The sequence below is a fragment of the Stomoxys calcitrans genome, chromosome 3 (genome assembly GCF_963082655.1).
Source record: "Stomoxys calcitrans chromosome 3, idStoCalc2.1, whole genome shotgun sequence".
Lineage (NCBI taxonomy): Eukaryota > Metazoa > Arthropoda > Insecta > Diptera > Muscidae > Stomoxys > Stomoxys calcitrans.
Window position 1 is genome coordinate 107,104,837 of NC_081554.1, and position 14,187 is coordinate 107,119,023.

Consider the following 14,187-nt stretch of genomic DNA (forward strand, 5'->3'; position numbering starts at 1 on the left):
AATAATTTCAAGATTTCCCGCTCCTGAAGCCGCCATACACCCCCAAACCATTAAACCACCTCCACCATGTTTTACAGTAGCAACTGTGTTTCGTTCTTCAAGCTCTGTATTTGGTTTTCTGTACACTATGACCTTTCCATCGCACCCAAAAAGATTAAACTTGCTCTCGTCTGCAAAAATGACTGTTTTCCAAAATGATTCGGGCTGTTTTACATACATTTTTGCGAAGTTTAGCCTTTTCACTCGGTTTATTATATTTATAAAGGGCTTCTTACGTGCAGTTCTTCCTCTGTAACTATGCCTTTTGAGTGTATTTCGAATTGTTTGTGTAGTAACTTCCTTCCCTAAATATTCCATAGTGTTTTTACGAAGAATGGTCGCATTTGTCTTCGGAGTTTTCTGAACTTGCCGCACTAGCCAACGCACATCTCCAACTGAAAGTGCTTTTGGTCGACCAGATCTTGGTTTATTGTCAACAGTTTTCGTTTCTGTCCACTTTCTGATGATGGATTGTATAGTAGATCGTGGTCTATTTAATATTTCACTGATAGTTTTTTGAGTTAAACCATTCCTGTGGTGTTTTATTATCAAAACTTTTACCTCATCAGAAACCTCGTTTTGCTTACGACCCATTTTGACAAAAACTATATTTTCAATGAAATTAAATATTTGCTGTCAAGGGCAAAGCCTCCTTTACTAAATAAAACAGAAAAGGGGGATTCCCAAATAATATTTGAATTTGACTTTGATGATAGCACATCAATGATGAATACTTTTTTTGTTCTGTTTTTGGTGTTATTATATAAAATTGCATTTTTTGCGCTAATTAAATTTATTTTTTGAATTTATTTTAAAACATATTACGAAAAATAAACTATTGCATAAAACTGCATTATTTGTTTACTTTAAATTTTCTTCAATTGCCCAAAATAAGTGAATTTATTATCAATTTTGCTAATGATGAATACTTTTTTTGACCGCTGTATATCATTTCCATCTGTATTCAAACGTCTTACAATAAACTTCTTATTCTTGTTCTGTCACTCATATCGGAAAATACATTTCTTAAACAATGCAAAATATATATACAGCGGTCAAAAAAAGTATTCATCATTCAATGTTTTTTTTTTAAAAGTCTACAAAAGACAATTGGAATAAAAACATATTAAACTAATGATGCAGTAGTGCTTGTGTGATATATATGTACACAATTTCATTGTTTTAAAAAAAAAAAAATAGTATTTATTGGAACAAAAAGGGCCATTTTACAGCTGAACACAAAAAATTAAACAAAAAAAGTATTCATCATTGCAAAAAAACAAAAAAATAAATAACATAATTTAAAAAAATTAATACTTTGTTATTCGACCACCGCGTCTTATAACTTCTTTTAAACGGTTTGACATCGATTGGACTAATTTAGCGGTTATATTTTGGTCTATATTAGTCCATTCCTCCATTATCACCTGTTGCATTTGACTCTTGCTCGAAAAATTGCGCGTTCTCAATTTGCGTTCGAGATGTTCCCAAAGATGTTCAATTGGGTTCAAGTCGGGACTTTGAGGAGGAGTTTTAAGGACTTTGGGGCAGTTATACAGCATCCACATCTTGGTATTTAAAGCAGAATGTTTGGGGTCATTATCTTGATAATATTGAAAGTTATTACCAAGCCCAAGTTTTACAGCACTATCTTTTAAATTCCTCTTTAAAATGTCAATGTAATACTTATGATCCATTACTCCATTAATAATTTCAAGATTTCCCGCTCCTGAAGCCGCCATACACCCCCAAACCATTAAACCACCTCCACCATGTTTTACAGTAGCAACTGTGTTTCGTTTTTCAAGCTCTGTATTTGGTTTTCTGTACACTATGACCTTTCCATCGCACCCAAAAAGATTAAACTTGCTCTCGTCTGCAAAAATGACTGTTTTCCAAAATGATTCGGGCTGTTTTACATACATTTTTGCGAAGTTTAGCCTTTTCACTCGGTTTATTTTATTTATAAAGGGCTTCTTACGTGCAGTTCTTCCCCTGTAACTATGCCTTTTGAGTGTATTTCGAATTGTTTGTGTAGTAACTTCCTTCCCTAAATATTCCATAGTGTTTTTACGAAGAATGGTCGCATTTGTCTTCGGAGTTTTCTGAACTTGCCGCACTAGCCAACGCACATCTCCAACTGAAAGTGCTTTTGGTCGACCAGATCTTGGTTTATTGTCAACAGTTTTCGTTTCTGTCCACTTTCTGATGATGGATTGTATAGTAGATCGTGGTCTATTTAATATTTCACTGATAGTTTTTTGAGTTAAACCATTCCTGTGGTGTTTTATTATCAAAACTTTTACCTCATCAGAAACCTCGTTTTGCTTACGACCCATTTTGACAAAAACTATATTTTCAATGAAATTAAATATTTGCTGTCAAGGGCAAAGCCTCCTTTACTAAATAAAACAGAAAAGGGGGATTCCCAAATAATATTTGAATTTGACTTTGATGATAGCACATCAATGATGAATACTTTTTTTGTTCTGTTTTTGGTGTTATTATATAAAATTGCATTTTTTGCGCTAATTAAATTTATTTTTTGAATTTATTTTAAAACATATTACGAAAAATAAACTATTGCATAAAACTGCATTATTTGTTTACTTTAAATTTTCTTCAATTACCCAAAATAAGTGAATTTATTATCAATTTTGCTAATGATGAATACTTTTTTTGACCGCTGTACATATAAATATTTTCTATGAAACAAATTTTGAAATATTTTTTTTTCCTGTCAAAAAATTCCAAATGGTTTTGAAATATTGTGTGATAATACTAAATAAGTAAAAAACAAAATCAAAAAAGGAAAAAATAAAAAAATATTTTTTTAGCGCAGGGTAGGTTGGGTCAAAAGTCGTTATTTCGAGGCTACAAACGGAATGACTAGATATGGTAACGCCCATCCTACGGCTTTGGTTAAAAAAAAAAAACTTCTAACCCTAGAAAGTCAACCTCATGTTTTGTACACTAACATCATCCTTCGTCATTATGACTACATACCTATTTATGGGCGCTGTAAATTGTAACGTGAGCAATGAGAACCACAATTTACTATAATTTTCAGTTAATTTTAAATTAATATTGAACAAAAATTCACTAAAGCAATACGAAAAATTAAAAACACACACACACACACACATTTTAGTCAGAAATAAAATCGCGCGTCGTCGTTTTGACGAAGGATGACTGTCCAGCGTTAAAGCCACCAAATTCCAGATCATTCGTGAACGTCTATATACATTCATATCAATCTTAGTATTAAGTCTTACCTGGATACATTTTTGCGACTATTATGATCAGATGAATCGGTTTTACTATCTCGGTTTGTTCCTCTTGAAAATTTGTTAGTTTCTCCATGACGATTATCCCTAGTTGTTTCGTCATTCTCAGAAGAACCAGCACCAACGGCAGAAATCTATTGTAGTTTTGCAAGAGAATACAACGTGTATACCAACGTAGGCAAGCATTTTCAGATGATGATTAAATTTTGTGGCATTGTTAGATTCCGCCGATGAAAGTAATTACAAGATTGGTTAAACAAGAGAAAGTAAATCAATGTTAATTAGATATTTCGTTGTATTTTTCATTTGTAATAGTACATTAATTCTCTTAAGTACAAATACAATGGAGCTACACATTTGCCAATCTTTTAGACAACACTTCACCTCCTTTCGACGAGTTTAGAATGACTTTGTTGCCTCCTTGAATGGTTTTACTAATAGATATATGAAAATATAACAGCATTAGTAGCTCATCACTTTGTTCTGATTTTGCACTTAACTATATTAATAAATATGCTCTATCATGATTGACATTATTAATTGTAAGAACTGATGATGCAGAGTTGAATGGTTGTTATTTTTGGGGTAGCAGTAGTAAATTTTTACTGCTGCGTATCAAAATTTGCTGCTTTCCCAGACCCAAATGTGTACTTTTGTGCATTTATCTGAAATTTAGTCCAGGTTCAGTTTTAATGTTTATATATGACTTTAATTATCGTATTAATGAAATATCAAATATATCAATATTTGCTTTTATAGAAAACATCATTGTTATAAAGTACAGATAAACCTAGATTTACGCGTTTTTTTTTAATAAATAAATGCGTAAACGGACAACTAATGATTTCGTTATACCAAATTAAAAATATTGCCCATATTTCATATTTAAGGTTTGCTGAAAAGGCCCGTTATTTCATAATTAAAACATTCAACTAAAAGATAAATGGGAATCATGAGTTTACTTCAATAACACTTAGCTAATTGCATGAATAATTGTACAGAATCTGTTTGCAATACCAATAATGAAAGTAAACAATATTTTCAATCATTGTCTTTCAAATATCAGAGCTGTGATATTTTTATTTATGCATCTTACTCGAGATAATCCTTTAGAAACTTTTATTCTTTTTAACTCGTAAGTTCAACTTTGTATACACTATTAACAAATTTGGTTTCAAAAAGCATAAGGTATTTAAATAAGTTCGTGCAGTTTTGATAATAATGGTACCACCAGTTTCTATTGTTTTATCTTTTGACATCGTCTTCTATTCAGAAACTGTAATAAAAGGCTGCCAAAAGTCATCTGAATTCGTAAAATCAGATGACGACGACTAGCTGTTCGAATGTGCTTTGTTCAGATCAAGTGTGACAATTTTTATTTGGAATACGAAGGAGATATGGAGCGCAAATACGAACAACAGCCAATCCGAATTTGCATGACTGGTAGATCATTATGTGTTTTGGGTGGGACTAGTTTGGTTGTGTGGTTTTAATCAAGCAAATAAAGTTAAACGGCAAAGGAATCACAATTTTTTCTCGAAGGGATCTGTCAGTCCGTACGAACTTATTTATACTCTTAATAGTATAAGAATCTAAAGAGGAAGAACGATGAAGACGAGCATTAACTTTTTCTCAGAGTAATGTTGTGCTAACTTGTGTTTTAACTTGTTTTTATTTCTACTATCAATATATTGAGCCATATTTAAATATAACGTTAATATGTAAAACGCGACCACTTCAAGTATGAAATTTTGTACTAATTCAATTTATATTGAGCCGATCGAAATCATCAATAACTAATTTTTAATTTTTGCGACCTAGCTAAACGCGTAATTCAAAGTTTACCTGTATTAGCATTATTGTTTGACAATTTTTGGCACGTTCAGAACTTACCAAATGGTCTCCAGCTTTACATTTTTAGCGTGACCAAAGTGATTCAATCTCTAGCAACAAATTGAGTTAAAGGTTTTCTGCAAAGACATTTCACCCTTGAAAATTATTCTATATTTAACGTATTTCGATTAAAATTTATATCTAAAAAATTGAACCAAAATTTTCAGACAATTTTGTACGCAGTTAGTATATAATTAGTGGTGCCATATTGTTGGTTGCATGCTGGAGTGTTCCATACGACAATGACGGCGAATGAATGGCCCACCCATAACTGTGGTAGGAGGTTTTTTAATTTTTTACATCCGCTTTCAACACAGAAAAAATTTAGCATGAATTTAACATTTTTATCTGATTTCGCTGAACTTGACAAATATGATCAACCAAGACAAACATTGTCATGATTTGTAAGCACTTTAATATATATGCAATATAAGCCAATGGGCACGATTTCGCTGAAATTGACAAATATGGTCACTAAAGACAAATGTTGTCGGGATTTGTACGCATTTTAATATATCTGCAATATAAGCCAATGACACATTGTGTGAACATAGAAAGCGTTTAAAATTTTTTTGAAAAGCTTATGTTGGTTAGTTTGAATAGATAGTGCGGGTATTAATTCGTCCCATGGCACTATGAACATACACCAAAGCTAGTAACCGGCTTGTTGTGCGCTCTAAATACTAACACACGATTGGGACATCTATAAGGCTGAGCTAAGAAAATATAAGGGCGAGCTTAGAAAGGCTCAGACCAAATCCTGGGTAGAATTCTGCAGCTCCGTGGAGGATACATCTCAAGGCTAAAGAAGATTCTGTCCTCCAGACGTATTACGGTGGGGTATATCAAGTCAGAGAATGTCTAGTGAGAAAACACTAGAACTACTCGTTGATACACATTTTCCGGGAAATTCTCCTATGGACAACTTGGCGCAAGAAGAGGTTGTCACTGATATGCATTCGTCGGATGCCATTAGGGAAATTGTGTCTGAGACGAAAATCCTTTGGGCGAAAAGAAGTTTCGACTCCTTTAAGTTGTCAGGCCCTGATGATGTATCACCGGTTGAATTACAAGCTGTGACTGATAGACTGGTTCCCTGGCTTAGGGAGATATACTTTGCTTGAATCAGAATGTCATATATACCTGTGGGATGGAGGGACACGAAGGTCATTTCCATTCCGATTAGTTTGGCATCCTTTATGCTGAATAATGTAAAACCGACGTCAATCATGAAGTAGTTGCAGTTTCTAGGCATCTACTCTTCTGCTTTGCTGTCATTGGCCAGAACAGACCTCGCAGTCATTGTGTCCGTCATGACAGGTCATTGTCTAATCGGAAAACATGCTGACTGAAGGTTGCCAGCAAACGACTTTTGCAGAAGCTGTGAGGACATCGAAGAAGAAAAGACTATAGAACACCTTCTGTGTGTGTGTCCCGCACTAACAGTCAGAAGGAGTTCCACTTTCATTTCTTTTCTATGAGAACCTGTCTGATTTAGCGGATGTGAACATTCGCAAGTTATTGGGCTTTTTAAAGCGATTTGGATGGTTCAACGGTATCACAATGGACGTAAAATGTAAAACCGACGTCAATCATGAAGTAGTTGCAGTTTCTAGGCATCAACTCTACCATAAGAACGTTTATTAATAACTTACTTACTAAAAGATGCATTACGGCAGGCTTTGGATCTAAAAAGATGGGTCAGCAGAGAAACGCCTCAAGGAGGTGTACTGTCTTCTCCACTTTGGAATATAGCCATTATTAATATATTATTGTCTCTGGAAGAAAAAGGCGTAAAAGTGGTCGTGTGTGCTGATTACGTGGCAATTGCTGTTAGGGGAAAGTTTCCCAGCAATCTAAGAGATATATTGGGTTGCCCAAAAAGTAATTGCGGATTTTTTAAAAGAAAGTAAATGTATTTTTGATAATACTTACAATGAACTTTAATCAAATATACTTTGTTTGCACTTTTTTTCTAAAGCAAGCTAAAAGTAGCAGCTGATAACTGACAGAAGAAAGAATGCAATTACAGAGTAACAAGCTGTGAAAAAATTTGTCAACGCCGACTATATGAAAAATCCGCAATTACTTTTTGGGCAACCCAATACTTCAGGAAGCTCTACGTGCAACAGCAGAGTGGGCTACCGAAAGTGGTCTGGGTATAAATCCGTGCAAGACAGAAGTAGTTCTTTTCAGCAGGAGATACAAGTTGCCTACAGTGAAACCTGTGTCCTTGGGTGGAGAGAATGTTCCATTTACAGAAAGCGGAAAATATCTGGGTGTTTTGCTGGACAGGAAATTGAACTTCAAATCCAACATTTTGGAAAGGGAAAAAAGGCAACTCTTGCCGTATAAAGTTGGGAATTTAGACCGCGTGTCTGACATTCGGTATATACTGCAGTTGTCAGATCTATAATGCTATATGGTGTTGTGGTCTGGTGGACGGCGCTTCAAAAATCCACCTACAGCTCAATACTTAACCGTATCCAAAGGATGGCTTGTTTGTGCATCACAACCCCACTGAGGACGACACCATCTGATGCACTGAATTTAATGCTACATTTATGCCTCTGGACATTATGGCTAGACAAATTGCAGCGACCACTGCCGTGAGGTTAAGAGAGCTTTCTCATTAGTCATCGGGCGGCTACGGACACTGTGTTATCCTGGATACAATATCCGATGCTCGAGGCAGTTTTGATTACACCTTTCCTCAGCCGGTTTTGATAAAAATTACTGTACCACTATTCCTGATAGAACCGATTTCAACTATGATATCCCTCGCTACAGAAGTTACATAGGCTTCTATAAGGATGGTTCCAAACTAAACAACCAATTGAGCTTTGGGGTGTACTCTAAAGATCTAGAACTGCTCATATCGAAAAGGTTACCCGACCACTGCAGTGGGTATCAAGCAGAGATCCATGCAATTAAGGAAGTGGTGGAATGGCTAAAATATAATGTCATTACGACGATTGGCATAAATATCTTTCTGAACACAAAAACCGCCCTCTACTGTCGCAGATCTCTCAACGCGATGGCTGAATAGTTCAAAATTCCCCTGTTCTGGGTGCCGGGTCACTGAGATATCTCGGGAAATTCTAAAGCAGACGAGCTTGCGAGAACTACCATACACATTCCACGGATACTGGAATCTGTGATTATGCCTCTAGGGACATGTAAGCTAAGTTTTCAGTACCAGGCCCGAAGGACAACGAATGATAGATGGTCACAAAGAAGGGGCTGTGAGCATTCCAAAACTATGTGGCCTAATCTAGACTTAAAGCGTTCTTCTGCTTTGCTGTCATTGGCCAGAACAGACCTCGCAGTCATTGTGTCCGTCATGACAGGTCATTGTCTAATCGGAAAACATGCTGACTGAAGGTTGCCAGCAAACGACTTTTGCAGAAGCTGTGAGGACATCGAAGAAGAAGAGACTATAGAACACCTTCTGTGTGTGTGTCCCGCACTAACAGTTAGAAGGAGTTCCACTTTCATTTCTTTTCTATGAGAACCTGTCTGATTTAGCGGATGTGAACATTCGCAAGTTATTGAGCTTTTTAAAGCGATTTGGATGGTTCAACGGTATCACAATGGACGAAAACGTCTAAGTAAGTCTGATGGCAGACTGCCACTTAAACCTAACCTAAACTATCCATTTATACCCAAAAGCTGGGTATTTATAATTTTCCAGATATCTTGGGTATACAAATATTTTCCAAACAATTTTTGATGATTTCCTATTCTTTGTATAGAAACCTGATTTTCTGATCTCATAAAATCGGATTTTGGATGTATATAGCCGCTATATAGACCTATCTCAATACTTAAAGTCTTGAGGCAATTAATTGGTAATTTTTCATACGATTTCGATGAAATTTGACACGTTGAGTTCTGGTGGAGCCCTACCCATTTCTATGAAGTGTGGTTTAGATCAGACTATATTTGGATATAGCTGCCCTATAGAAAGATCGCTCGATCTTCCGATATAGGATATTGAGGCCATAAAAGGAGCATTTTATTACCCGAATTCGATGAAATTTACCCATTCACGTCAAATGTGGTCCAGATCGGACCATATTTGCATATAGCTGCCATATAGACCGATCTCCCGATATAGTGTAATGAGCCTTTAAAAGAAGCACATTTCATCCCATTTCGATGAAATTTGGCACAGCGAGTTCTGGTACACCTCTAAACCTTTTTGTTGAATATCGTCCAAATCGGACCATATTTGGATATAGCTGCCGTATAGACCGATATCCCGATATACAGTATTTAGCCCATAAAAGAAACATTTTTCATCCGATTTTGATGAAATTTGAAACAGCGAGTTCTGGTACACCTCTAAACCTTTTTGTTGATTATCGTCCAGATCGGACCATATTAGGATATAGCTGCCATATAGACCGATCTCCCGATATACAGTATTTAGCCCATAAAAGAAACATTTTTCATCCGATTTTGATGAACTTTGAAACAGTGTGTTTTGATAGACCTCCACACCTTTGTGTCGAACATCGTCAAGATCGGACCATATTTGGATATAGCTGTCATATAGACAGATCTCTCGATATAGAGTATTGAGCCCGTAAAGGAGAATTTTTATCCGATTTTGATGAAATTTAATACAGTGAGCTTTGATAGACCTCTGTATCTTTACGTCGAACATCGTCCAGATCGGACCATATTTGGATATAGCTGCCATATAGATCGATCTCTCGATATAGAGTATTGAGCCCATAAAAGGTGCATTTTTCATCCGATTGGAATGAAACTTCGTTCAGAATTACCGTGTCGATTTTACAATTGCAAATCTCGAGCATGTAAAATATTTCCTGTGTGGATAAAATTGTTAATGGTTGATTAATGGATAAAATATGTTATTACTTTGTTTGCTATTATTATATGCTTGGGCTATATTCAAATAAGGTCATATCTACATTACATTTGCCAATAATGTGTAGGGGACTCCCAAACTTTCTGCTGAAAATTTCGTAGCAATCAGATGAGAAATTCGACTTTTATGAACTCAGTACCCAATAGTAAAAATCTGGTCCACATTTCCTATATGGCCCAATCTGGACGATATTCAACAAAAAAGTTTAGAGGGGTACCAAACCACTCTGTTTCAAATTTCATCAAAATCGAATGAAAAATTCTCCTTTTATGGGCTCATTACACTATATCGGGTGATCGGTCTATACAGCAGCTAAATTCAAATATGGTCCGATCTAGAACCCATTTGAGGTGAATGGGTAGAGGTCTACCAGAATACACTGTGCCAAATTTGATCGAATTCGGGTAATAAATGGATCTTTTATGGCCTCAACACCCTATATGGGGAAATCGGGCGGTCTGTCTATAGGGCAGCTATATCCAAATATAGTCCGATCTAAACCACACTTCATAGAAATGGGAAGGGGTCTTCCAGCACTTACTGTGCCAAATTTCATCGAAATCGGATGAAAAATCACCAATTCATTGCCTCAAGACTTAATGTCTGGAGATCGGTCTATATTTCGGCTATATATAACTTAAATCCAATTTTATGAGATCAGAATATCAGGTTTCTATACAAAGAATACGATATCATAAAAATTGTTTTTAAAATATTTTTATACCCAAGATATCTGGAAAATTATAAATACCCAAAAAAGCGTTTGGCATTTACCCGGTAGAAACCCATCTGTACGCATAGTGTTTTGACATTTTACTAACTGCCACCGGCATTTTGTGAATAACACCGGAGTACTAAAAAGAACCCACCAGTTGCAATTCTCTGATCGGTTTAAGGCGCAGAGACATAACACACAACGTGTAATAGAGGTTTATTTTGACCGTTAACATTTTTAAAATTTGCGTGTGTATTATTTGACCAGCTATCAGCAGGGATGGTATTTTTAGTACTTTTGTACTTTTTTGAACTCGAAACTTCCACAGTACCTTACAGAAGCTTTGAAAAAAAGCCAGACGAACGAAGCCACATGAAGTTGTTTACACGTCCGTGTGCTTCTATTCGTTTTCCCTGTGCCCACGGCACAAGGATAAATTTCAATTTCCATAATCGGAATTAGGTGATCTCCTCCTCAATTATTTATTTATTATTTTTTTAGATATCGTGATATAAAAAGAGCAATGCAATCAATGGATCCAAAAAAAGCACAGATCGTTTGAAAATTACTGTTACTACGGCCATATAAGTGCAAATCCGACGATAAATATATATGGGAGCTATATCCATATCTGAACTAAAAAAGTAGTTGATTTTGTTATATTTTTGGTTTTCAATATTCGAAAGATATGTAAAATATGATCATCCACTAGGTTTTTCTTCCCACTGTATGTAAATAAAATTGTTATCCAACGCACATTCATTTGTTGTAAACATTGTGAATGTTGGATGTGTGAGATTGCAATTGGATTGATGGGTTTTCACATCACCAAGTTAAATTTGCGCGTTAATTTGTGGCTCCTGCTAAAAAAATATTTGTGAAAAAATTGTTTAAAAGAGTTATATACATATAGAAGAAAATATATATAGAAGAAAAAAGCGTTCTATAGAGAAATGGATCGCTTTATTCAAAAAGTAGTTATGAAGTATTTTGACTATGTGTTGAACTTAAGGTAAACGTAGGAGCTCCATCGCACTCAGTGTGTCAAGCGCTGAAAGGCAAGCATGTGGTTGCAGCAGCACGGATTCGGAGAAAGATATGGCGACCGAGAGGCGAACGCAAAAAAAGAAAAGTAATATCTCACAAGTAATATCTCAAAATATCAGATGACAAAAAATTTGCACAGTGTATTAACTGCGGAAAGGAGTACAAAATCAGCGGGAATACTTCAAACTTGCACGATCATTTGAAAAGATACCACTCAGGCTTGGAAATGCACGTCCCAGATTCCAGCACTTCAGTTATTTCGGCGGATACTGACAACATCCCATCGACAAGCAGCAGTTGTAGATCGTCGATGCATTCTGTAGCTTCTTTCTTTAAAAGAGCCGTTTTGTATGACACAAACGCAAAGCGAAAGAATGACATTGAAAGGCTTTGGCGGAAATGATTGCCAAGGTTGTGCACCCTTATAACATAGTTAAAAACGAAGGTTTTGTAAACTACTGTCAGGTATTGGATCCCCGATATAAGCTCCCAAGCAAAACACAGCTAAGAGATTTGCTGATGCTTCATATGTTCAAGGAAACTTTAGCTAAATTTATAATAATGCTAGAAGGTATTTCTGATATATGTCACATGTGTCACATATGTGTGGAAATCGAGAGCCAACAATAGCATGCTGTTTCGTGTATGATTATGATTTGAAAAAGCATCATTAGCCACAAGAAAGCTATTGAATACAACTAACCACTCGGCTCAAAATATTGCAGACACTTCGAAATATATTTTAAACCATTGGAATGTACTCAACAAAGCCGTTTGTATTGTTACAGGTAATACCAGCTTAATGCTGAAAGCGTGCGAAATATTAAAAATTAGAAATCTTCCATGCTTTGCTCACACGCTGAATCTTGTGGTTCAAGGTGGTTTAAAATTTGCAAAGTGTAAGACCATAGTCGGATTTTTCAAGCAAAGCTCCATAGCGTGCGAACAATTTAAAATGGCTCAAGAAGACTTTTCTTTTACATTGCTACAAGAAATGCCAACTAGGGGGATCAGTTGCTACTTAATGATTCGGCGAACATTAGCAACAAATGATGCCATCGTTACAGTTCTATTATCAACTACTACAGCACCGCTACCGATTACGGGTGAAAAAATGAGTATCTTAAAAGATATTTTTCCAACAAGCAACTGAAAATATTTCTGGTGGAAAATATGTGAACTTTCGCTTATAATACCCATAGCATGTGGGCTCTACCGTAAACTTCAAACTATGCAAGGAAAAAATATGTAAAATACTTTATTAAAGTCAATCAAAAAACGTCTATAAATTTATAAGTTGCGACCAGTAACTAGGATGGCTACTATATTGGATCCAAGATTCAAAAAGAACGGGTTTCAGTATAACTCGAATGCTGAACATGCATCAGCAATTTTTGAAAATGTGCTTGTGGATATGTCAGTCAAAGAAAATGCTGTCAATTCTAATTCGGCAGCGGAGACCAATGTTCAGGACACATTATTTGATTATTTTTAGATAAGAGACCTTTTAACAGCAATTTTTGAAAATGAGCTTGTGGATATGTCAGTCAAAGAAAATGCTGTCAATTCGAATTCGGCACCGGAGACCAATGCTCACATTATTTGAATTTTTTTAGATGATAGACCTATTAGCATCCGGCCGACACGGGATAACTATCAGCACCACACAGGTTGGAACTTTAAGCTCCGACTTGTGTGGTGTCCGTCGTTATCACGGGAAGCTTAGCTGAAAGCTACCGGGCGCATCCGCAGGTTGCGGATGGTGGAAAGCTCCGTTTTTATGCGGAGTAGCTGCAAATGCGGCCGCGGGCAGTCAGCGATTTTCGAGAGTAGAGTCTCACTGAGGAGTCAGGTGACAATGGCTCTTAATTAAATACTGAGTGCCAATGATCCTCGAGATGACAAGGCGAGTTATTGGCGCCTTTAAATAACCAATGGCCAACATCAGCGTCTGTTCCCAGGTTAGGGGCTGCTGGAGGCGAGCGTCAGATCTTGGATCAAGCGGCTCGCCACAAATAGGAATACATGTGCAAACAAACCCATGCGGATGGGGCGCAGGGCCAGTAACCCGCCCCAGGAAAACTATGAGAAACAAAGGAATAGTAAAAACGGATCCCAACAACCTTGACGACCCACGCAAACGAAAAAAGAACCATGATTTGCGGATCTGAACCTGGAATGTCCGCACTCTTTATAGAGAAGGCAGATATTACCGCCTTACAGTAAGAGCGATGGACTGGGAATGGCGTCACTACAACACCAAACGATGACGAACTATACTATAGCTGCCATGAATTTGTGGATTT

At 36.3% G+C, this 14,187-nt stretch overlaps 1 protein-coding gene across 3 annotated transcripts in view; it reads right to left on the reverse strand.

Annotated features, from left to right (window-relative positions):
- The window catches only part of LOC106093677 (RNA-binding protein 39), a 111,633-nt gene that overhangs the window by 66,242 nt on the left and 31,204 nt on the right, over positions 1-14,187 (reverse strand). For 2 of the 3 annotated variants that reach the window (XM_013260792.2, XM_013260791.2), the window contains exon 2: positions 3,315-3,460. In XM_013260792.2, coding sequence (XP_013116246.1) covers positions 3,315-3,460 — 146 coding nt within the window. Of the gene's footprint in view, positions 1-3,314; positions 3,461-3,644; positions 3,761-3,826; positions 3,992-5,219; positions 5,297-14,187 lie in introns of all 3 variants that reach the window. The other variant, XM_013260794.2, reaches the window with a different exon arrangement.